This window comes from Lissotriton helveticus, chromosome 3_1 (assembly GCF_964261635.1).
Source record: "Lissotriton helveticus chromosome 3_1, aLisHel1.1, whole genome shotgun sequence".
Classification (NCBI taxonomy): Eukaryota; Metazoa; Chordata; class Amphibia; order Caudata; family Salamandridae; genus Lissotriton; species Lissotriton helveticus.
Window position 1 is genome coordinate 1,198,366,163 of NC_136061.1, and position 24,820 is coordinate 1,198,390,982.

Below are 24,820 nucleotides of genomic sequence, written 5' to 3' on the forward strand. Positions count from 1 at the left end.
TTTTCTCCGGTCTGAAAAGTTTGTCGTGCTGAGATGACATTCTCTTAGCTGAACAAGGCCAAGGCCAGGAACCGGCAAAAGGCTTGTGACATTCATGCATCCGAGGAAGCTAAAAACTTCATTTGTTGCAATTGTTGCGAACTGGAGGAAACTGCGTTGTTCGAAAACTGGAGACAATGGTCTCTAAGAATGATGACGGAACTTTGATTCTGAAATGTGGTGACACGTCGCCTGTCACTTTTGGACCAATGAGGCTCTAATTTCAGCAGGAAAAAAATTACTTTTTCTTAGATTAGCTTAGCGTAGAAAGGTATAAAAACTCTTGCCCCGTGGAAGAGTTATGCTTCTCCTTGCAGACCTTTTGATGAGGGCGTTACGCTATTGGACTTCTCTTGGAACACGTAAGAGCCCTCAAAGACTTTACTCTTTCATTTTCCTTATAGTTAGCATTAGCTAGGGACTTAGGTTTTGAAAAATGCCAAACTGATAATTTCATTTGCAATAATAATTTTGATTCATAATAAAATTGTCATAACTATTTGCAATGATTCAAATAAAAATACTTTAATAACATTTCTAATACATTTTCCAAATGAGTAGCTAATAAAAATCTTACTTTGGAAAACAAGCTGGTCGTGTTATTTTCATAGGTATAGGTTATTCATAGCTAGATCTTATCGCCACAGTGGCTTAATTAGCTTGTAGGTTTGTGAAGTACGATGAATTCATTTACCATGGTTGTATATAAATGTATATAATTTGTGAATAGGTTAATTAGGTCACATGATCCAGTTGGTTATAATATGTCATGTTAGTATTATGGGCCTTATGAGAGTTTATTGATTGATGGTGTATATAGTGGAGTTGGGAAGCGTTGCTTATGACATATTTCCAAAAGCCCGCTGGATCAATTTTTCTGGTAGCAGATTTGATGGTTGCTATGGTAACCGATATGTTATATGGTAGTTGCATAGGATCGATGATTAACATATGTTGAGTTTGTTCATTTGCGTTATATGTAGTCGAAAGGTTTTTTTCTGGCGTGAAAAATCCTAGTTGTACCGGTACAGAATAGTGTGACCAGAGTGTAAGGTCACAAGTCACACAGTGCATTTGATCTGTTTCAGAGTTGTGATATCGTCGTGTATCACAAGTGTTGTCGTCGTGCAGCACGTGTTAGGGATATAGGTGTGTCAGATAGAATGTATGCATAGTGAGGATTGTCTATGAAATCGAAGCATTGAGTATAGGGACAATGTGCCCGTTCTAAAACTCTCTGTGGGAAAGTAATAGAATTAATTCGAGCTTGAGTGAAGGGTAAGGTAACGTCGCTTATTTTGCTAATGATTGGTGTTATCAGTGGAGGGTTAGAGTCCCGCCAGGATTTCATGTGTGTGTGGTTAGGGATACTTTCCGTTTGAAAGTGCGTAAATGGTTTTGTAATTCCGTTCGAGTCAAACTTTGAATTGTTACTTTATGTGCATTCAGAGGGAAGCGCGTTCGTTATTACGTGTTTGAAGGGTAGAGTAAAAGTATACTTTATCGGCGAATGTATATTCTGTGAGAATAGCGTCGTCTATTCCACGCAAAGAATTTCTCGTGTGTCTGTAAAAACTATCATCTTATTTAGAGAAACAGACAAATGGTTTGTCTTTTTGTTGTTGATTAATTGAATTTCATTGAGAAAAGTGTCTTTAAAATGGCGCTGTGAAAAGTTTTTGTGAAGGAGGGGTGAGCGCTGAGAGTGAGACGCGAGAAACCGCAGCGGCTGTGTACGTCACACGGTCCGTGCAGGGATTGGGTACTATACGTCACAAGCTGTACTCTGATTGGCTCACGTGACTTTGTTGAGCTGAACGCTGATTGGCTTTGGTGGGAAGCTCTGTTTTTACTGGTCGAGCAAGGTGGTGACGTAGCTCGAACGTGATTGGCTTGTTGGTGTGTTTCGCGCACGGATTGGCTGGTGTTACGGAACAACCAGGAAAACATTTACGATCATTTCTGATTAAGCGGATTTGATTTAAAAATGACTTATTACTTTAAACATGTTGAGAAAAAGACTTACATACTTCAAAAATTTTAAATTTTTATTTCACCTGACCAGAAAATTCAAACGCGAGGTGGTAAATTACTTCATAAGTACAAGACACCAGCAGCGTGTATGGAAGGTGAATATGGTTACCATACTGTTCTGTGGTTTGATGTTTGGAAGCATTACACAAAGGACGACGGCGTATTGGCTTGGCCGGATGATGGTTCATTTAATGTTAAGGTTTTAAGAAATCTGAGAGAGAAAATGTCAGCTCTAGTACCACGGCCTAGACCGACACAATTTGAGGCTTTGGTTGAATGGGAAGATGAGATGTTTCAACTTCAGAAAGAAGCAAATGGGATTAAAAGACCTCCGAAAGCACCGAGTTACAAACGAGAAACGCATGAAGACAGAATGTGTATGTGGAGACAGGGAGATATGTGTGATGGTCTCTATTTAATTAGGGAAATGGTTTTAGGGTCTCCAGGTGAAAAGAGAGCTGAAAAGAAAAATAATGTTATTGTAGAAAATGAATCAGAGGATCCAGTCTTAGAAGAAATTTTTACGACAAATAATAAAAATGCCCCTTTGAGACAGCCTCGTTCATGGTCCACTCCAACGGTTTCTGCTGGAACCACTCCTAGTGCACCCCCAATAAATAATTCTCCAAAATTGTACCCAAATAATTGTGAATCTTTTGGAACTCCAGAACAGTTTGAGACAAGAACTAATTCTAGTGCTTATATTGAAAACAGAAGTTTTCCAATGGAAAGGGAAGCCCCCAGAAATCAGATGAGAACTGACAGGAATGAGGAAGTTGCAAACACTTCAGAATACTTGCGATCGAAAGAAAAATTAATTCAGCAGATAACAAAGAGCATGGAAGCAGTGACAGTTCCAGTAACGATTGGTCCTGTTCAGCCTGTTTTCGATCAAAAAGAAATTAAACAGCCAGGTTTAACAATTCCTTTAAATGCAGAAATTCAAAAAGTAGCTGAAAATTTTTATTCAGATTTATCTGAAATAAATCGTGAAAAATCAAGGATGCCTGACTTGACTTTTAATCAAGGTTCTTTTAACCAGACACCAATGGGTGCAGAGTCAGATGCTGAGTCTCCTGAGAAAAGAGAATCGAATTCAAAACTTGATGTTGCAAAATTAAAAGCAGATTTGGAAGAATTAATAATTGGTACAATTGGTCCTGACAGTTTAAAATATTACCGAGATGATGAACTCCTGTTCATCAGCAAAAGTATGCAATGGAAAATAAAGAATAAATATGATCAGCTGGAGGAACTGGCAGAGGAATTAGAAATTGATTTAAATAAACAGAAAAACCTGGGAAAGCATTACAGATTACATTTTACAGAAAAAGACATTGAAAATTTCAATACAGGAGGGAGAATTACACACATAAAAGAATTGATTGTTTACATCAAAAAATTGGGTGATGTGAGCAAATCGAGAGTGAAATGGACCAAAAAGAAGGAAGATGAGAGGTTGGATAGGTTGGATAATCTGTCTAAACAGTTTCCGATGAGAGAAATTGCAGGTGGAGGGTATGTACATGTTCCCTGGACAAGACAGGACATTCTACTCTTTACTAATGATTTTCCTCGGCTGAGAGAAAAACCGGTGGAATGGTATCGACAGGTAGACAGATTTAATAAAGTTTCAAAAGTTCTGTGGATTGATCTGGATGGCTTTTTCGACATTGTTGTCCCATCAGATCTCTAGACAGAATGCAAAATTGCTGTGGGTTGGCCAAAAGCTGAACCAGATCGAGTTAAAGATACAGGTGCTCCAGCACCCGAGGTCATGGAATTTTATGAAAAAGTGATTTACTGGTTGAAACAAAAAATTGCCCCGAAGGAAGTAGATTGGTTTAAAATAGACAGGACAAACCAGGAGCCGAAAGAATCAGTTCATTCCTTCTATGAAAGATTATTATTGGTTTTTAAACAATACAGTGGTTATGAAAAATTAGATGAAAAGGATATGAGCCATTTTATCTACAGGTTCGTATATGGTCTCAGACCAGAAATTGGGGAAATAATCAGGAATAATATTGTCGGATGGCAATCAAATTCAGTTGATGATATTTTAAGGAAGGCAAAATACTGCAGTGATGAATTAGAGGCTAAACAAAAGAAATTAAAGGAAAAGGCAATGTGGGCACAGGTAAAAGTAGCTGAGCAACAGATTGCAAGTCTTGAAAATAAAAATGGGAATTTTGTGCAACATGGAAATTTCGTGCAAAATCAGAATCAGGGTCAAGGAAAGTTTAAAAATAGTTTCAATAATCCAAATAAGCCAAAGTTTAATCCAAAAATTGAAGAATTAAAACAAACGATGCCTTGCTTTAACTGCGGGGAGATTGGACATTGGAGAAACGAGTGCAAAAACCCACCCAGAAAATTTAAAAACACATCATTTAACCCACAGATGCAGAATGATGTTGATCTGCAGCAACAGTTGCAGCTGCAGCGTCAAATGAGTGAACTGAGTCTTCAGCGACAGCTACAACAGCAGTTGACCCAGCAGCAGAATCAGATCCCATTGCCTCCTTTCCCTAACTGTGGGGGAGGTCAAAAATCCAATCCAGAAATTGGATTCAGCGGATGTGATCAGGTAATAAGAAATCAAAGACAAAATTTGCAAAATGCATCAGGACAATTTTTGTTAACAGGAAACAAGGGAAGCGATTCAGATGACTGCTTCTGACGGTGCCCGAGAGAGGGGGAAGAGTGTGTAATTGGAGCCACTCTTGAGGTTGACCAGTCTGGTCCATTTGTAAATGGAAAGGTGAACGATGTAGAGATCACTTTTCTTGTGGACACTGGTGCTACCCGTTCTACTGTTAGATCAGTAGAAATTGAAAACCTACCTCTCTCTGGGGATACCATCCAAGTAGTCGGAGTCAGCAATCAACAAATGAAGACTGATCTTACTGAGCCTGTGAATGTGGAAATAGGCAATTTCAAAGACAAACACAGATTTGAAGTTTGTAATAGCAGTCCAGTGAATTTACTTGGGAGAGATATATTGTGTAAAATGAATTGCAGAATATATTGCTCACCTGGTGGAATTGAATTACAAACCAAGGAGGAAGATGGGTTGTATAGATTGACGATGTTGATGATTGAGGCAGAAGAGGAAAAATTGTTTCCTACCTTTGATAAAGAAAATTTGCCCGAGGAATTGAAAGAGACAGTTAAATCTGAGATTTGAGATTTAACTGGAAATGAAATGGGGCTGATGAAACATGTCGATCCAGTCAAAATCACAGTGAAGCAGGGAATAGATTTTCCAAACATTCCCCAATATAAAATGAAGGCAGAAATGATTGAGGGTGTTATTCCTGTAATTGAAAAATTCATCAAGCAAGGCGTTTTGAAAGAAATTGAGAGCAGTCCTTGTAACTCACCGATTATGGGAATCAAAAAGCCGAATGGAACGTACAGAATAGTTCAGGATTTAAGAAAAATTAACCAGATTGTCGTTCCTTGTTGCCCAGTTGTTCCAAACCCTGCTGTCATTCTTTACCAGATTCCGCATGATGCAGAATGGTATACTGTCATTGATCTTTGCAATGCGTTCTTTACTGTTCCATTGCATCCAGAGAGCCAGGAAATCTTTGCTTTCCAGTTCCAAAGTAGGACCCTCACATGGTGCAGAATCCCTCAAGGGTATACAGAAAGTCCTTCTATCTTTAATGAACTATTAAAGAGATCTTTGGAAGATTTGAATCTGCCAGGCAGATCAACATTAGTGCAGTACATTGACGATCTGTTAATAGCAGCAAAAACCAGAGATAATTGTGTGACAGACACGATTACACTTTTGAATCATTTGGCAGATGAGGGACACAAAGTGTCTCCTGCAAAGTTGCAGTTTTGTAAACAGGAAGTAAAATACCTTGGTCATAGAATTGCAAAAGGAATGAGACAGGTGACAATCGAAAGAATCAAAATGATTCAGGGAATGCAACCTCCAAAAACACAAAGACAGGTGAGAATGTTCCTGGGAATGGTTGGTTACTGTCGTCAATGGATTAGTGGATTTTCGGTAATTGCGAAGCCACTGCAAAGACTGACAAAATCAGATGTGAAAGATCCAATTGTTCTTACTGACATTGAGTTGGAAGCTTTTGAAAAACTAAAAAGAAGCTTATGTGAAGCTCCAGCTCTAGGTATGCCAGATTACGAGAAAGGTTTTGAACTGTTTTGTAGTGAAAGAGAAGGATGTGCTTTGTCTGTGTTAATTCAGAGACATGGTAGCATGAAAAAGCCTATTGCTTACTTCTCAGCAGTTCTTGATCCAGTTGCAAAAGCCTTACCAGGTTGCTTAAAAGCAGTTGCTGCAACAAGTGTTAGCCTGGAGTAAAGTGAGGGAATAATTATGGGATTTCCTGTAAAAGTTTATGTTCCCCACTCAGTTGAAATTCTCCTTAAAAGGAGTAAAACACAGCACCTGACAAACAGCAGACTGACCAAATACGAGAAATTTATTCTGGGATCAGATAATGTATCAATTGCAAGGTGTGTGAATTTAAATCCTTCCACACTGTTACCTGACACTGAGAATATTGATGAAAATAACGTGGAACATGAGTGCTTGGATGTCATGGAATACTGTACCAAGCCAAGGCAGGACATTAAAGATGTACCATTGCCTGAAATGATTATGTCTTCTTTGTGGATGGCTCCTGCCTGAGATCAGAGGGAGGTGTTTTGAAAGCAGCATACTCGGTCTGCACAGTAGCAGATGTTGAAGAAGCTTCGTGTCTTGAAGGAATTCGTTCAGCACAGGTGGCTGAATTAATTGCTTTAATTCGTGCTTGTGAAATAGGAAAGGATTTGAGAGTTACCATAATTACAGATAACCAGTACGGATTCGGAGTTGTGCATGATTATGGACAGCTCTGGTCTCAGAGAGGCTATATGACATCAGCAGGTTCTCCAATCAAAAATGCAGGATTTATCAAAAGGTTAATTGATGGCATTCAAATGCCAAGAGAGATTGCTGTGGTAAAATGCGCAGCACATCAAAAAGGTGAGGATTTTATCACCAGAGGCAATAATTATGCAGACGAAATTGCAAAATTTTGTGCAAGAAATGATTATGCACCTAATCGGGGAAAGAATAAAGACTTTGGTTCAGTTTCATTGATGCTAACATCTGTTGTTGAGACATGGGAAGAAATTAGGGACTTGCAAAATGAAGCTGATGATGATGAGAAAAACACATGGTTGAGAGCAGAATGTAGGCCACGAGATGAGGATGGTGTTTGGACCTACAAAGATGGCAGGGTAGTCTTACCAAATTGCATGATTGCTGACATGGCCAGAATGTATCATGGCCCTGGTCATATTGGAAGGGACTCTATGATCAGGCTTTTCAAAGAGACATGGTTTAATACCAAGTTCAGGACAATTGCAGAATCTCTTTGTCAGAGGTGTTTGACTTGCCAACAAATGAACCCAAACAGGAAATCAGTTGTGGGAACGGGAGTCATAGGACGGGAGGGTGGTCCTTTTACCAGATTACAGATGGATTTCATTGAGATGCCCATACACAACTGTTTGAAATATGTTTTGGTGATTGTATGCTTGTTTACAAGATGGGTAGAAGCATTTCCCACACGTCATTGTGATTCAATTACAGTGGCAAAGTTGCTTCTTAGAGAGATAATACCAAGGTATGGTTTCCCAGTCACTATTGAGAGTGATGGAGGGGGACATTTTGATAACAAACTGATGAAATTGATCTGTGAAGCATTACACATTGAGCAGAAAATACATTGTGCATACAGACCAGAGGCATCTGGAGTAGTTGAGCAGATTAATGGAACAATAAAAAATAGAATTGGGAAAATGTGTCTTGATACAGGTGTAAAGTGGACAGATGCTCTTCCACTTGTTCTGATGACTTTGAGAAGTACACCAGATAAAAAGACAGGTCTGAGTCCTCACGAAATCCTTATGGGTAGAGTCATGAGGCAAGCTTATGTACCAGTAGGAAAACTGTTAAGCATTAATGACAGTGCAATTTTGGAGTATTGTAAGCGTCTGTCTGACGTAGTGACTTCTGTGTCTAATCAGGTGGGAACTGAAGCACAATCAAAAGACAAAGTGCAGACACATGATCTGAGACCTGGAGATTGGGTCAGAACAAAAGTTCACCGAAGAAGGAACTGTTTGATCCCAAGGTGGCAGAAACCGAGGCAGGTGATCCTTGTTACAACGAATGCAGTGAAGTGTAGAGGATTGAAAAGGTGGATACATCCAAGTCACACTATTCCAATACCTACACCTGAAAACTCTGATGAAGAGAGTGATACGACAGATGATTCAGACTCTGAAGAAGAAGTAGAAAGAAATCCAGATACTGAAGATCGACAGGGAGGTCGACATCTGGAAAGACCATCTGTGAATGGAGATTTGATTGGAAAAGACTTGAAAATTATTGAAATAGATTCTGAAGATGAAGATAATCTGCTAGACAAAGAATCAGTGACTCTCGAGAAGGTGATGAAGAGTGTCAGAGGGAAAGAGTGAAGAAAAGATCGTGGAAAACAGAATCTAATGTGTTTGAGCCAAAGAGAAAGATCTTGAGAAAAGGAGAGACCTGGCCGACTGAAAAAGGAGGGTTGAGGGTCAGGCTAGGAAGAGATCGAAGGAGCAGGTAAATGAAATAACGAGTCAGGAAGATCCTGAAAGGAAGGCTGAGAAAGGAAAGAAAATAGAAGTGATTTCTAGGAAGACAAAAAGAATTTTAAAACCGAACCAGAAATACAAATCTCCTGAGTAGGCTTATTTAATAATTCCACCTGTAATTGAGATAAACAGCAGTAGTCAGGAAGAAGAAGTTGAGGAAATTAGTGACAATGATTGAAGTACTGATCTGTTAGAATTTAGGATTAAGTTTAGGTTTCTGTTTTTGGCGTAAGGCTGAAGAAATTGTGTTAGGTGACACAAGGTCGAAGAAGGTGTATCTAGTTGGAGAAAAAACTAGTGACGCAAGGTCGAAGAAAAATTGTTAGAGGGTTAAAAAAAAAAAAAAACATTTTTTTAAAGGGGGGTGTGAGGTTTTAAAATTTTTTGAAAATTTTTGTTTTCTCTTTTTATAAACAAGTTTAAAACAAAAAAAAATAAAAAAAAGATGCCTCATGTAATGGCGCGTGGTAATTCAAAATGTTCCATTTTCAAGAAATGCTGTAAGATGACTCTGGTGTGTGTGCTCATATTAATTCTGCTCTGGTTAGTTTTAGCTGTCATCTTTCCTTTCGGGATCGATAAGGAGAGGTACAAGGTCAATATGACGAGCAAAGCTTCAGTTAGTAAAGACAAACATAGTGCAACACACAAAGCTAACAAAGTTATTGATCACAGACCAGATGTTCATCAGGACAGGTCTGTTGGTGATTTTTCTAGCAATACATTTTCAAGGCTTTTGGGAGAGTATGTTAAGGTCATGGGTGTCAAAGATTGCTATATCTGTGTGAAGTTGCCTGCTTCTGTTTCTGAGGGAGTAACATACAATATGCTTCCTCTTACTTATGGCATAACATGCAGTGTGAAAGCTGGCTTATTTTATCAGACTGGTCGTTTGGAGTATTATTATTCCAACTATGATGAGATTTTTGCTAACCTGAAAATAGAGAATGCTTTAAATAAACATAAAAAAGCTAAACAGATGAGGGAATTCTTTTTAGTCACTAATGAACTGACTTATGAGTACGCTTATAGAAACAATTTAACTTGCAAATTGAGAGCTGAGGAAAAGACTTTCCTGAACCTTGTTGAGGAGAGAAGGGCGATTTACAAAATAAATGAGATGGTCAAACAGACCAAATCAAAGTTTTGGCAAAAAGAGGATGCTAAGCTTAATGGCAAATTTTTTGATAATGTTGCAATTCACATAGACAAACCAATTAGTGGCAAGCTTTGCATTAGGAGAGATAATACCCTGTTTGATAATTATTTTGTAGGAGCTAGCAATTGTGAGGATACTTACCAAATTATGGGGGGTTGGGGATTCAAAGGTGGCAGAGATCCAATTTTTCCTGGGATCTATTTTGTTTGTGGAGATAAGGCTTATTATAATCTCCCAGACCATTGGTACGGGACATGTTTTGTTGGTCTTGTGTTCCCCAAGATTTTCCATGTTGACAGAAATGCAGAAGGTTCTTTTGAAATCAGTGGCCATGCAAACAGGTATAGAAGAGAAAGTTTCTCAGAAATTTTGGGAGACATCTTTGAGGCAGTGATACCTTTAGTAGGTATAACACTGAATGCAGGAAGAATCAGAAAATTGTCCACAATTGTTGACAGATTGTCCACTGACACAGCAGGTGGTTTTCAGTTAGTGGATGTGGAGGTCATTGCGGTCAGATCAATGGCAATGCAAAATCGCCTTGCTTTAGACATACTCCTAGCAAAAGAAGGAGGAGTCTGTGGCATTTTACATGTACAGCATTGCTGTACTTACATTCCAGATGAGAGTAAGAATATTGAAATGTACATTAGAAACATCACAGAGATGCACTCAGAAATAGTCCCCTTAGAAGAGGATGATTTTTCAGAACGTCTTTCAAAAAGATTCCAAGCTATCAAAACCTGGTTTCAAGAAATTGGTGGTTCAGTTCTTGGCAAGATTCTAACACCTTTGTTTGTGATAATTTTTGTGATAGTTGTGACAAAGATCAGTTGCATGTTACACAAAAGAAAGAAGCACATGAGGGAAAAGAAAAGAATTTACAAAATCAAAAAGGAGCAAGAGAAAGAGATAGAGCTTGAGGAGTTGCGTAGAGCTCAATATAAAAGTTGTAAAGATTTTGCTGAGACAAGTCTTTAGAAAATACTAACAGAATGAAATTGAACCATTGTTGTTTGAAATAAAAATGTACTAAATTTTTGGGTGTGGTGTGGTGATTGGTTAATCACCAGATGAGGGAGTTGATGGAGCGAGATTCAGAAATGTTTTTCATTTCAACTCGTGAAGTCACACTTCCATAAATAAAATAATATGATTAACAGTTGTGCTGTGTATGTATTAATTCAACCTAGTTTAAGTTGCATCTACACATGAAAAACGCGGGATATTAACATGTGTGCTCATAAACGTGCATTTGTTGCATTTCCTTGTTTGTAAAAAAATTATGAATTAATCGTGTCTATTTGTCATGTCAAAAATTAACTGCAGCTGTTTAGAATAAATGGCATGTGCTTATTTTGCTTCCTTGTCTATGTGGTGTCACTCTATTCTCTATAGGTGCATAAAGAACCTTGCTGGATAAAAATGAAGAATGGTAGATATAACATGCTGCTTTATTTGTTTGCTTCTGCTAGGTAACTTAGACTAATGGGTTAATTAATTAGCAATGGAGGGTGGCAACAGAACAAATTATATTACTCGCATTAATTATTTTCTTGTGTTTGTTTATACGATAGTAAATGAAGAAGGTTTTGGGCCTAGTGAAATTTTCCGTGTTTGCAAAAATCTGCTTGGAGCCAGAGTGAGTCCATGATGGCAACAGTTTTCTCCGGTCTGAAAAGTTTGTCGTGCTGAGATGACATTCTCTTAGCTGAACAAGGCCAAGGCCAGGAACCGGCAAAAGGCTTGTGACATTCACGTATCCGAGGAAGCTAAAAATTTCATTTGTTGCAATTGTTGCGAACTGGAGGAAACTGCGTTGTTCGAAAACTGGAGACAATGGTCTCTAAGAATGATGACGGAACTTTGATTCTGAAATGTGGTGACACGTCGCCTGTCACTTTTGGACCAATGAGGCTCTAATTTCAGCAGGAAAAAATTACTTTTTCTTAGATTAGCTTAGCGTAGAAAGGTATAAAAACTCTTGCCCCGTGGAAGAGTTATGCTTCTCCTTGCAGACCTTTTGATGAGGGCGTTACGCTATTGGACTTCTCTTGGAACACGTAAGAGCCCTCAAAGACTTTACTCTTTAATTTTCCTTATAGTTAGCATTAGCTAGGGACTTAGGTTTTGAAAAATGCCAAACTGATAATTTCATTTGCAATAATAATTTTGATTCATAATAAAATTGTCATAACTATTTGCAATGATTCAAATAAAAATGCTTTAATAAAATTTCTAATACATTTTCCAAATGAGTAGCTAATAAAAATCTTACTTTGGAAAACAAGCTGGTCTTGTTATTTTCATAGGTATAGGTTATTCATAGCTAGATCTTATCGCCACAGTGGCTTAATTAGCTTGTAGGTTTGTGAAGTACGATGAATTCATTTACCATGGTTGTATATAAATGTATATAATTTGTGAATAGGTTAATTAGGTCACATGATCCAGTTGGTTATAATATGTCATGTTAGTATTATGGGCCTTATGAGAGTTTATTGATTGATGGTGTATATAGTGGAGTTGGGAAGCGTTGCTTATGACATATTTCCAGAAGCCCGCTGGATCACCAGCAGGTGAAACCGTTTCAATTTACCAGTAAAGAACGCTCGTAGTAAACTTGAATACTCATATTTTCTAATATTCATTTCTAAATATTTACTTATTTGAATGCATCAATATGATTCACCTTATTTTTGGAAAGACGTCATTTGAATTTATTGTCCTATTTCCAATTGTATTTATTGTTAATTTAAGGTTTCTGCAAGATGTTAATAAAGAGTAAAACATAGAATGCATGAAAAGGTATGAGAGGTAAATTGAAACCTTTATGAGAAAACACAACGATGAAGAAACCAATTTGAAGAAAAGTAGTAATTACCATTTTTAGGTCACACTGACGAAAATAAAAAACAACATTGAAAATAAATGAAGAACTAGGACTTGGGTTCGTTGTAGAGATACAGTAAGCATTAGTGCAAGTGGTTATATGCATGTTCTTCAGAAAATAATTTATTATACAATTTATATTATTGATGTTAATTAACATAACATGTGAATTTGTAAAGTACACGTTCACCCAAGGGAATCTTTGCGCTGAATAACAGATGTTTGTTGTTACCCAACTCAGTGGTACTCATTTTATCGACCTCCGAAGGATGAAAGACTGAGTGGACCGCAGGATTTGAGCCTTGAGGCCATGGGGTCGAACACAGGCCCACACAATGGATACATAAGTCTAAGCAGCTACCGGCCCAACTGAACTGTTCAATTTTAAGGCTACTTCATAGTAGGTGCGCCTTAATGGTAATTATTCATAAACGTATTCTTCTTCCTTTGCGTATATAGCATAAACATCTAACTAATAAGGCAATTGGTACGGGTCCCTTGGGATACCATAATAACATTCTCACATGCAAAAGTAATGCTAATGTCCTACTCCTGCTTTTTGTTTGCAATATCCAATATAGTAGGAAACCTATTTTCCGGATGAATCAGGCATTCCAATGAACCTATAATAGGTGGTTAAGACCAGCAAAGGACAACCTAATTTGTAAAGGTTCTGCGGTAAACTAGTTATATCACACAGGTAGGAAAGCATTCAACAAGGGTTGCAAGCAACAGCCTAGGGCTAACACTTACTATGCTCGATTTTCCTAGACAATACCCATGGTATGTTTATATAGAACTGATGGCACATGAGTTCCACACAATGCATCTCATTGCCAAATCTTCCACTGTGACTGTCAATCTGACTTTTTAATTTAGTATTGAATGTCACATTAAACTGAAGTTTTTAGCCCGTTTCTTATATTTGGGTCAGTTTTAATTTTTAATATTCATAAGGCAGTAAAATCCCTGAAAATGTCCTACTTACCAGTTTTAGAAACAGCCAGAGCAGCAAAATCAGCAGCAAATTTCTTTAACACGTCAGCACACTCTTCATTTACGAAAAGGCCAATGAAGTTCGAGGATATGTAAAGTTCCAAAGGCAGAGGCAATGGGAATTTGGATTTCCATTGGCTGACAGTTGTTTGCAAAGCTTCACAGAGGGCATCAACTTTACTGTCTTCACACTGCCAAGAAAACGAAACGCTGTTAACCAACAGTATGCTTTCTATGTATATTCAACAACAACACATTTCTTTATTCGGTTTAATAATACATAGAACCACAAAAGCCTAATATGAGAACCGGGATAAAAATGATATGGTACAATAAATACAATCACAAGAGCAGGTCTGTGCAAGTTCATACTTCGAGTTATATGTACAAATTGCAACTAATCCCAGACTCCAATTATATTAGGATAAAACAACTAAAACCAGTACATAAAAACCAACAACTAGATCCGCGACCTATTAGCAATACATATACATGTTACAAAAGATGGTAATGAAGGATGAGCCAACTAATTACAACTCACCCTGAGCTTGTAGTGGATTTAAAAAAACTCAAAACATAAAAAAAACAGTATTGCCCGTCAACATCTGGAGAAAAATAAAGGCAGGTCAAACCTGTTTAAAGTTGACCTGTTTCAAGATGGGCATTAAATATGTTTTTCTTGGGGTGTCATAAAATGGACAAAACATTGTGAAATGTAACATTTCCTGCGGAGATTTCCCATCGCAGCCGCAAGGCGGAAAGGATTGCCCTCTCTTAGAGCCGCTTGGGTAAGTAAGGAATAAGTAAAACAGATCAAACCAAAACCTGGTCAGAAGGAATCTATCATAAGAGTTCACAAAACCAAGTATATACGGCTCAACCTTCTCAGTGGATCTTAATATAACAAAGTAGGGAACACTTGGCTTCATGAGCTCCCTCACGTCCATTAATATGGTTTGACGTGTACTGTACCTCATCTTAAGAAGGGGTATATCTACCTTTCGAGTTCCCTCCGGATTGGAAAAAAGGTCACCTCTTCGCAGGTTCGTTAGACTCCTTTTGATATATTTCAGCCAAGGAATCCTTGATTCAGGGCCAAGCAGTCTTTCAGGATTGCCTTATTTAGCGAATCCCCTGTCTTAGCCCATATTTTTAACCAAAGTAACAGCTGGCGAATGGCTATCTGATCTGTAATATGCGGCATTCCTAACTCTTCATGGGCAATAAAAGAAGGGATACCCTGGGGAACTGACAGCAGACGTCTCATGAATTTGCTTTCCGTTATTTGGACATCCTTTAATTCAACATATGCCCAGATTTCGCTGCCGTGAAGTACTTTTGACAGATACTTAGCCCTGTAGAGCTCCAAGAGAGCCCCCACAGGTCTTTTACCAAGTCTACCAGCAAAATAAAAAATTGCAGCAGTTTCTCTATTGAAATCATTTCGCTTAGGCGTAAGTTGTGGGCCCCAATTCAGTTTATCATCCAGGAGTACCCCCAGGTAGGAGAAAGCGGATGTTTTAGGAATTGGGGTAGGCCCTGCCTTAAAAGTATATGATCTACTAGGCTGCATCCTCAGTTGCATTATGTATGATTTGGAGTTGTTGACTTTTAAGTCCAAATCTCCCATAAACTGGGCTAACATAGATAAGATGGTTTGTAAACCCGTCTCTGTCCTAGCCATCAAGTCGGCGTCATCTGCATATAGCAGAACGGGGAGACCTCACCGTTCGATCTTGGGATAATCAGCCTTAGTCTCCAGGAGCGTTTTGTCCACATTGTTAATGTAGAGATTAAAAAGAAACGGCCAATATACAGCCTTGATGGACACCGCCCCTAACGGGGAATGAGCAAGATAGTTCAAACTCAACGAGTATAGCACTACCGCCTTGGTGTCCCGGTGGAGGTCATAAAGAAAGGAGACCATCTCCTTGTCTACCCCTAATGCTAGGAGGATCTGCCATAATTTCCCCGTTTACACAGTCAAATGCTGATGACAGATCCATAAAAGCCAGGAAGATGGTACCCCTGCGGGCGACTGTATATTTACTGGTTATTAGGAATAGATTCAAGGATTGATCAATCGTGGGACGGTCAGGGCGAAACCCATTTTAGGCATCCGACAGAATGTTATTGTCAGTAGCCCAGGCCGATAACCTATCCAACAATATCCTACCAACCACTTTTAACACCGAATCTAACAGGGAGATGGGTCTATAACAGATAGTGCTGTCCCTATCCCTCCTTTTAAAAACTGGCACGATAATAGAGGTCGCCCATGAAGACGGGGTGCCAACTTAGCAACTGCATTAATTATGGAAGTCAGCACTGGAGCCCAAAGTGCCACATCCGACAAATAGAGATCAGGTGGGATACCATCAGGGCCGGGGCCTTGTTGCGTGTCAATCCAGTGATGCCTCGCCTAACTTCTTCTTCCACTACTACTAGTATTTTTTGTATACCACCAGGATTAAGTGAGGACGGCAGGGCTGAGTCTCCCTTGAACATGCCCTCAAAATGACTCCCCCATTCGTTTTCAGTAATGTGTGCTTCTAAGACATTAGCTGCCTCTTCTCCCAAAATGGGGCTATTAATAATGCTCCAGAACTTTGCACTGCACTTATAAGTTGTTGCTTCCATAAGGTTGCCCCAGGCTTCTTCCTTCAGAGGTGCCCTGCGTTTACTAAGAGCTAGTTGTACTGCTTTCTTGAATTTTAACTAGTGCGGCGTACCTCTGGGAGGCGTGAAGAGCTAATTTCAGCCTCCTGCCTGCAAGTCAGCATTCTCGGTTAAACCATCTAGGTCCCCTCTCCATCTGAGCTCCCTGAGATGGGATGGCCAATAATTTAGCGACAGAGCAGGATATTGACTTGAGGGCATGGACGATAGACTCATCTGACTCTACCTTTGCGTTCTGACCGGGCTGAAATTCACTCTGGCACATCTCCAGTAGACACCTGCACAGTGTGTCTGGAGAAATCTGCCCCCATCTAAGTCGTCTCCCTCCGTCTATTGCCCGTAGAACCCCTCCTCCTGTGATCTGTCTTTTTAAGTCAAAAGTGAGCCATGTACCTTTAATACACAAGGGTTATGGTCGCTGTACCTACTGGTTATTATTGAAAACTCTGAGATCAGATAATAAAGGGGGGTAGAGATTAGAAGAAAATCAATAATCGACAGTTCCTGGTCCAGGCCCTTAAAAATTGGAATAAGATATTGCCTAGAGGGGCTAAATTTCCCTATGTTTAGTTGCAAATCCAATTCACAAACCAATGCGTTTAGTTTCTCCCCTGCCTACAATGGTCAAAATGCACACCGTCTACAAGAGGAGTCGTCACTAGCCCCTGTGCCCCCTCCTTTGAGGCCCCAAAGATGTGCCTATTAAAGTCCCCTACCAGGACTATGTTATCAGGCTTCTGTGGCAGATCGTTACCATTCATTAAAAATGAACATAGGCGAGTGACATTACACACCTCAGGGAGAAGAGACGTGGCATTATAAACATTCAAAAGCATTAGACTGTGGGACCCTGAGGTGAAGGTTAACGCCTAAAGACAAGGATTATCCATGTTCAATATCCCAATACTACCATGTAGACTAAGAGACACATACACTGCGAGACCCCCTTTTGGACATCCCTCCCTTGAAGGAATAGCTGGGACGTTAGAAAGCTTAAAGCCCCACAAAAAATAAATATTATCAATGGTCCATGTCTCTTGGAAGCAAACAATGTCCTCTTTTTTAGTGAAAGCCAACTACCCCGGATCCAAGAACTTGCTAGCCAAACCGGCTATGTTCCATGAGATGACGTTGCAGACGTTATTACCCAGCGGATGTCTACAATGGTTCACCTGGGCCAGCTGATTTTTTGAGTCCGTTTGTAAGAGCACAATGGATTTCCTTGAACCCAGTCCACTCAGTCAATCACATTGGTCAAGGTGTCCCAGCGGCTCAAATGAGTTGAATAAAGGGACCAGAGGCAGTTGTTGAAGCTATCCAGATGGGGTCGGCCACTAATTTCCTTGGATGCGATACCATCGGTGTGGGTGGGTACATGTAACCCAAGGGCAGGGCTCTAATAGAGGAAGAAAAGCCTGTTCTAATACAATGGTTGGCGGCATGGAGAATCCTTTCTGCCAGATGTATTTAATGATTATACAATCACCATTACTAGTCTTTTTTGGAGCCTCCTATTCAAGCCACCCTCCTAACCATAAGGATGGCCCTTTCCACTCGAAGGCCCAAGGGTGTGTTGTTGTCAAGCCAGTAAAGGACCTTGTTCTTTAATTGGAACCACTCCTCAGTGGTGTCCAGGTTTAGGACTGGTACATTTCCTAAAACCACTACATACGGTGTTGCTTCTGGGAGTAAGTGGATGGAGTTTCAACCCTGGGGCACTCTGTGCTGTTTAGCAGCTGCTACGATTGGAGCGTCCACTTCTACTCCTCTCATAGGAGGAGCTAACTCCAGCTTAAGGTCCAGGCAATCAAAAAGTGAACTCAGACCGGCCTCTAACATGATCGCCAGGTCATCCTTCGACAGGGTGCTGCATTCTGGCTGTTTGACATTGGTGTGTCCACTTTCGATCGTTTCGCCTTAGCCCCGGGGGTGGTGTATTTGCGCTTGGCCCCCGATCCAACCCCACCACAAGACTGCCCCTCCTGGACTACTACATGGATGACTTTGGTTTGAGCTGGTAACCTCCCCCAATTGTAGGCTCCACACAATCAAGCTGCTTGTCGATAGTAGTAAGACATGGAGAGATGGCTATCAACTGGATTCCTTCCTCTAAGTCCTGAAGCTCACTATTAGAACCACAGGCTAGGAGGTGATTCGCCGGGGACCGGGAAAGTCGGTGGGACACAAGTTCGATTTCTTTCTCAAGGATCTCCGCTGCTCTTTGGAAAAAACAGTCCATCGTGTTGGTGCAGCATGGATCACCCCCCTTTTTTGCTTGCCCATTTTACCCATACCTGAGCGGTTTGAGGATGTTAGTGCTGGGTTTCTCTTAGTTTCTGGCCCATCAAGTCAATGTTTACAATATGCACAGGATATGGTAGGTCAATACAAAGACTAAGCAAGCTCTATTTCTAGAATGATGTTGCCCGTGCTTCTATGCCTACTAAGAGGTCCCACACTGATGTATAATGGACAGCAACCAGGATAGCGTTCCAAATAACGTAGCAATAAATGTATGGACTCACCCTCTGGTAAGATTAATCCTTTACGGAGATGTCAATAATATGGTCCCGCCGGCCTCATTCGGTCTAGGACGGGCACAGATGGGGCAGGGTGCTTTCTATGTATACTTAGGCCAAGCATATTTATATTACAAAAGAATGCACCTTATTAAAATTTAAATATCATATTAGCAATCATGATAATGGAATAATAGATGTTTTATCCGAAACATTGTACGGATATTGCTAGTTATAGTGGAATAATGATGAAGGCAAAGTTTCTTTCCAAAATCACAGAAGTCTGTTGCAACTTCCAATAATCTTGTTCTTCGGTAGGGGGCTTTTTTTCCTCATTACACCTAGTCACACAGTCACCCTAGACGGAGAAAGGATTCGCACGTAAAGCAACTTGCTTGTATCAAGAACCTCAAATAATGTTAATAAATATAATCAACCTGTTTGTGTTACTAATATTGCACATTTTACATTACACGGGGTGTCCCAGTAACGCTTGCTTATGTGTTTACTCATCCTAAAACGCTTGCCACTAAAATGGCTGCTTCTATGCGGGAATTTCTTCTGCGCATGCGTCGGTCATACCCATGTGATGTGACGTACTCGCAGTTCTGGTGGGAACTTTTCGCACTTGCGCATTGGCAATAAGATGGCTGCTTTATGTTCTCGCATGCCGACGCTTGCACTGCAGCTTTTGCTATGCTGTTTGTCTTTGCACTAATCCTAATGCTATAGTTATTATAAAGTAATGGGAGTCATATAGGGATTCCTGGTATACAGTGTAATCAGTTATTTCTGTGTTCTAATTTGTTTTCCTTTACTTTTTATGTATTGAATCTTTTGGGCCTGGGAGGTGCTTACTACTCCATCTTAGAAGTCCCTACTGCCCATGTCACCCTGGCAGAGGGAAGAAAACCTTGTACCAGTGGAACCCAGCCAGCTGGCTGCCACAGCCAAGATGCTCCTGGGAACCGACCTGTAACCCAGCAAGACGAAGCTGAACTGTACTACATTTGAAACAATTGTATATAAACTTTGTATTAGCCATTGTTAGGTGAAAAGCACATGTCATGGGAACCCCAAATTCGATGGGAGGTTCCCAAAAATGTAAATTGTAGGCTTGAGAAAGTAAAATCCTAGTTGGTGTGATGACCTATCCTTTCTGGGGACCAATCGAAATTGGGGATTCTTACACTTTCAACATTTGAGGGGTGGTACACTGACCCGAAAACAGTATATCTAGCCTGGGTTTAGCTATACAAATTGTCCGACTTGTCCGTATAGCTGACCTGTCACTGACCCAACGCACTCAATAGCTGATCGAGAAACAGAGGTGCTGCGGAGCACTCTGTCCGTAATTTCCAGAGACCAATCGGGGTTTTGGAAACCTTAAGTGCTGGCGGAACACTTTGCTGGGGAATTCGATAACCCAATCGGGGTTCTGACTGATAGCTGCAGAGAAGGTGTAGCGCAGGCGTTGCTACCGAACTGCGGGTGCTGGTCTTACCTTGGTGGTCCTGTCCTGATCCTAATCTGGCTCTCCTGTCCTGTCCTGGGTATCCATTCTGCACCTGGTGGCCTACTGGCGACTGTTTTTCCTTGGGGTTCCTACTGTCCTTAACTGACCCGTGGTCAGGGTTGGTCTCCACACCGTGCTAGGTAAATATAAAGCTTGTTAGGGAAAACACACTTGCATTCTTTATCCTTATCTTTGCCTGGACTTTTGCTATATCGTAATTGCCTATGTCCCTTGTTCTTACCCTACCCTTTTTATAAATTACTGAAATCGTGAAAGTGCTTTCATTAGCTTGTTCCATTTTTCCCTACCTTATAGGTGAATAAATACTGCCTCTGAATAAATAGATGTTCCTTCTCTTTACCCACTCTTTACTGAATTAAAAGTAATTACTCTGAATATTAGCATGTTCCTGTTTTACCTTTCCTATAGCTACAGGGTATCTCAAAATTATCATAGTACCAATTAAAGTTCTTTTTCCTTACCCACCTTCAAGGGGTAATACTCAACTGAGAGATTCTAGTATGTTCCTTATTCTTCCCATCCTTTAGTCACTCCGTATCAAGTCTAATTTCTGAAAGTTCTTATTAGTATGTTCCCTGTTCTTACCTTTCCTTTAGAAATCTAAATGGTGGGCATACTTTATTTTCTGCATAGCTACACGATATTCACGCTCCTGGTTATTGATAGTTTAATTGCTGTAAACATTTTATTTTCTGACCTTAATGAAGATTAGATAAAGACTTTGAAAACTTCCTGTGTCTCTGGTTATTATATGAGTGCAAACATAGTAAATGGTATTTGTATTTTGTGTCTGCCTTTCTTTTACAGCTAGCTCCCTGATCCATTGTGATCATAGGTACCCGTAACAGTGGTTTGGTAAGTCGGGTACATTGGAAATAAATAGGAAGGAACTGGGTTACTGGTAGTAGAGTGTAAGGTTACCCGATTAATAAATATGGTGAATCGAATTTATGGGCCCAATGTGTATATGGTAAAATTATAGTCGGGTGACCTGCGCGCTCTATCAGTAATTTTCTGGTAGCAGAGGAAATGGTTAGGGACTAGTTAAAATTTGGTAGGACTAGTTAAGATAGGTAGATAGGTTATTTGCTGCAAACTGTGAAAATGTATTGCTGCTAAAAGTATTGGTCGATCAAATGTAAAAGTGTTTTATTGCTTTGAAAAATCATGAAATGTTTTAAATTGTTTTTCTTGCTGTTATATTGATATATGTACTAATACACTCGTTAGTGATTGTTACATGTTTGTCTGGAATCCCTGGGGGCAGGATAGCGGGTGGTGAGGAGAATCCACGTCGCAGTGAGGTCAGTTGTTCGAGGAAAATTGGTGCAGGTTAGGCAGAACTGGAAGCACTAATTAGGGTTTTCTGTATAAATGTATGAATAAATGATAGCAAAGAGTTTGCTGGCAAAACTTCTATTGTGATATAACCTAGTAAGGGTCACACGGAAGGAGTAGCAGGTTCGTCTGAGCTTGATTGATAGCAAAGGGGTTCACTGGTGAAACATTTGGCTTAGTATATATCCCAAGGTGGATGAGTCGAAGGAGTAGCAGATTCTCTAATGCTTGTGTGAAGGGTAGGCAGAAGGGTTCTACTCGCAGTAATTGAGAAGTAAATAGAAGAGGTTTACTTGCAGTGAAACAAATCTTTTCTTTCTAGACACTAGAGTACAGTGGCGAATGTGTTTGCGTTGTAAATTAAACAGAGCCCTTGCACTTTAAAGGGTAGAAATTGAGTTTTCAGTTACCTTGTGGAGGAGAGAGTCAGTTGCGGAGCTGCGCTGACGTCACTCCGTGCCGCGCTGGTATTGGTCGAGACAGCGGGCGTGTGGCTGAGACAGAATTGTAAAGGAGGGGTGAGCACAGGAGCGTGGGAACTCATTTACGAGAAACGCCGCGCACCCATTGGTTCAGAAAATCTCCCAATTGAATACCAGTCCTGAAGCTCAAACAATTCCAGTAACTATTGGACCAGTTGTTCCTTTGTACGGGGATAAAGAGGGGAGTCCAAAGACTCCAATTATTACCCCATCTGTAGTACAGCCGAGAAAAGAGCCCTTAATTGTAGATGATCTGGCAAGTGAATGTGAATCTGTGATTTCCTTGATGGATTTACCAATAAGGGAAGCAGAAGGGGGTTCACAGAGAAAGAACACTCCTTTTACTTCGAGAGAAGTACAGATTGAGTCATCTACGGGTACTAGAAGTGCCACGGTAGTGACTCCTGAAGAAATTGAAAGATGGAGCCGAGAATTAGAAAAACAAAATCCTCAGTCGAGACCATTAGATATTTACAGACTAAGAATAGAATTGGAAGAACTGATGGCTGGAAATTTGGGTTTAGACAGACTGAACACCCTGACCGAGGAAGAATTGCTATTTATTTGCAAAAGTATCACCCGTAATACCAGAGTGTTCCATGAGAAATTAATGGACACAGCGGCTAGTATGGGAATAGATATTGGTAAATCTAAAGTGTTGCAAAAACCCTACAGAGCAGAGTTCTCAGACAAAGATTTGGAAAACATGAATGTGTCAGGGAAAAAGGTACAGATCAGAGAATTGTTAAACCTGTTACAAAAATGGGGAGAATTAGAAAATTGGAAAGCCAGGTGGGCAAAGAAAAAAGAGGAAATTAGATCAAAACAAATGGCTTCGGAGAATGTCTTAAAAGAAGCAGACAAGGCAGAAAAATTATATCCTATGCGAGAAGTGCCAAGTGGAGGATATGTACATGTTCCATGGTCCAGACAGGATATTGTGTCCTTTACAAATGACTTCCCAAAATTACGAGAAAAACCTGTAGATTGGTACAGACAGGTCGAGAGATTTGTAAAAGTTCAGAAATGACTCCTGAAAGATCTAGATGGGTTATTTGACATTGTAGTTCCTGTAGATCTATGGTCAGAATGTAAAATTGCTGTTGATTGGCCTAGTGATGAGTTCTGGAGAGACCCAAAGACAGGGGCTCCTTCAGCAGATGTAATGAAAAAATACAATCAGGTAATATTGCATCTAAAAGGAAAGGTGCCTGCAAAGGAAACTGATTGGAACCGAATAGACAGAACTACCCAGAATCGAGATGAAACTGTGCATTCCTATTATGAACGACTATTACAAGTGTTCAAAACGTACAGTGGACTGGATAACATTGAAATGAAAGACATGACCCATTTCAATTATCGATTTGTGCAAGGGTTAAGGCCTGAGATTTCGCAGTGGATAAAAGACAATAAAATCTGCTGGCAGTCTAAACCAATTGATGAGGTCCTGAAGTATGCTAAGTATTGCGAGGATGAATTGGCAGATAAACGGAAAGAGTTAAAGGAAAAGGTCGTGTGGGCAGAGGTGAAATTAGCAGTACACCAGGAACAGCAGCTAAATAAATTAACTAATAATCAGAACCAAGGCCCCGGAGGTGGGGGAAAGCCCAGAGTAAAAATGAGCCGAGAGGAGGCCAAAAAGAAGTTCCCCTATCACGGGTGCGGACAGATAGGGCACTGGAGAGACGAGTGTAAGGCTGTGCAAAAAGGTAATTTGCAAATTAATGATTTGAATCCACAGATGCAGAATGAGAAACCACGAAAGACCCAGCAGCAGGTAAAACAGAATCAGTTACCTTGTGCACCTAGGCCAAATTATAGGAGCAAAGCACAACAGGGTGAAGACACCGAAGTGTGGGAAGGAAGGGAGGATAGAAATGCAGCAACTTCACAATTTCTGTTAAATGACACGTTTTTCTCTGATGACACCTACTGACGGTGCCTGAGGGGGGAGGACGAGGAGTGCGTGATTGAAGCCTCCTTACCGGTGGACCAGTCAGGGCCATACATTGAAGGAAAGGTTGAAGGAAATGATGTCACCTTTCTGTTGGACACTGGTGCTACCCGTTCTACTGTGAGAACAGCAGACGTTCCAAACCTACCCCTCTCGGGAGAAGCGATCCAAGTAGTGGGCGTTTCTAATCAGCTAATTAGTACCCCAGTTACAGAACCCATGGAGATTAAAATTGGGAATTTTAAAGAGATTTGTTGTGTAAAATGAACTGTACTATCTTTTGCACACCAAATGGCGTCAAAATTCAGACCCCAGATGAAGACGGAATATACGAATTAATGTTAGCAACACCGACTCAGAAATTAAAAGACTGACAATACAAGACTTACCTGAAAAACTCCAAGAGACAGTGAAACCGGAAGTATGGGATTTTACGGGAAAAGATGTAGGATTAATGGCAAAATGTTGACCCAATTAAAATAGCCATAAAGGAAGATGCAGTCTACCCAA

At 40.2% G+C, this 24,820-nt stretch overlaps 1 protein-coding gene across 1 annotated transcript in view; it reads right to left on the reverse strand.

The window, feature by feature from the left end:
• The window catches only part of UBASH3B (ubiquitin associated and SH3 domain containing B), a 764,382-nt gene that overhangs the window by 417,212 nt on the left and 322,350 nt on the right, over positions 1 to 24,820 (reverse strand). Inside the window, exon 4 of the mRNA XM_078681838.1 lies at positions 13,791 to 13,989. Coding sequence (XP_078537964.1) covers positions 13,791 to 13,989 — 199 coding nt within the window. The remainder of the gene's footprint in view (positions 1 to 13,790; positions 13,990 to 24,820) is intronic.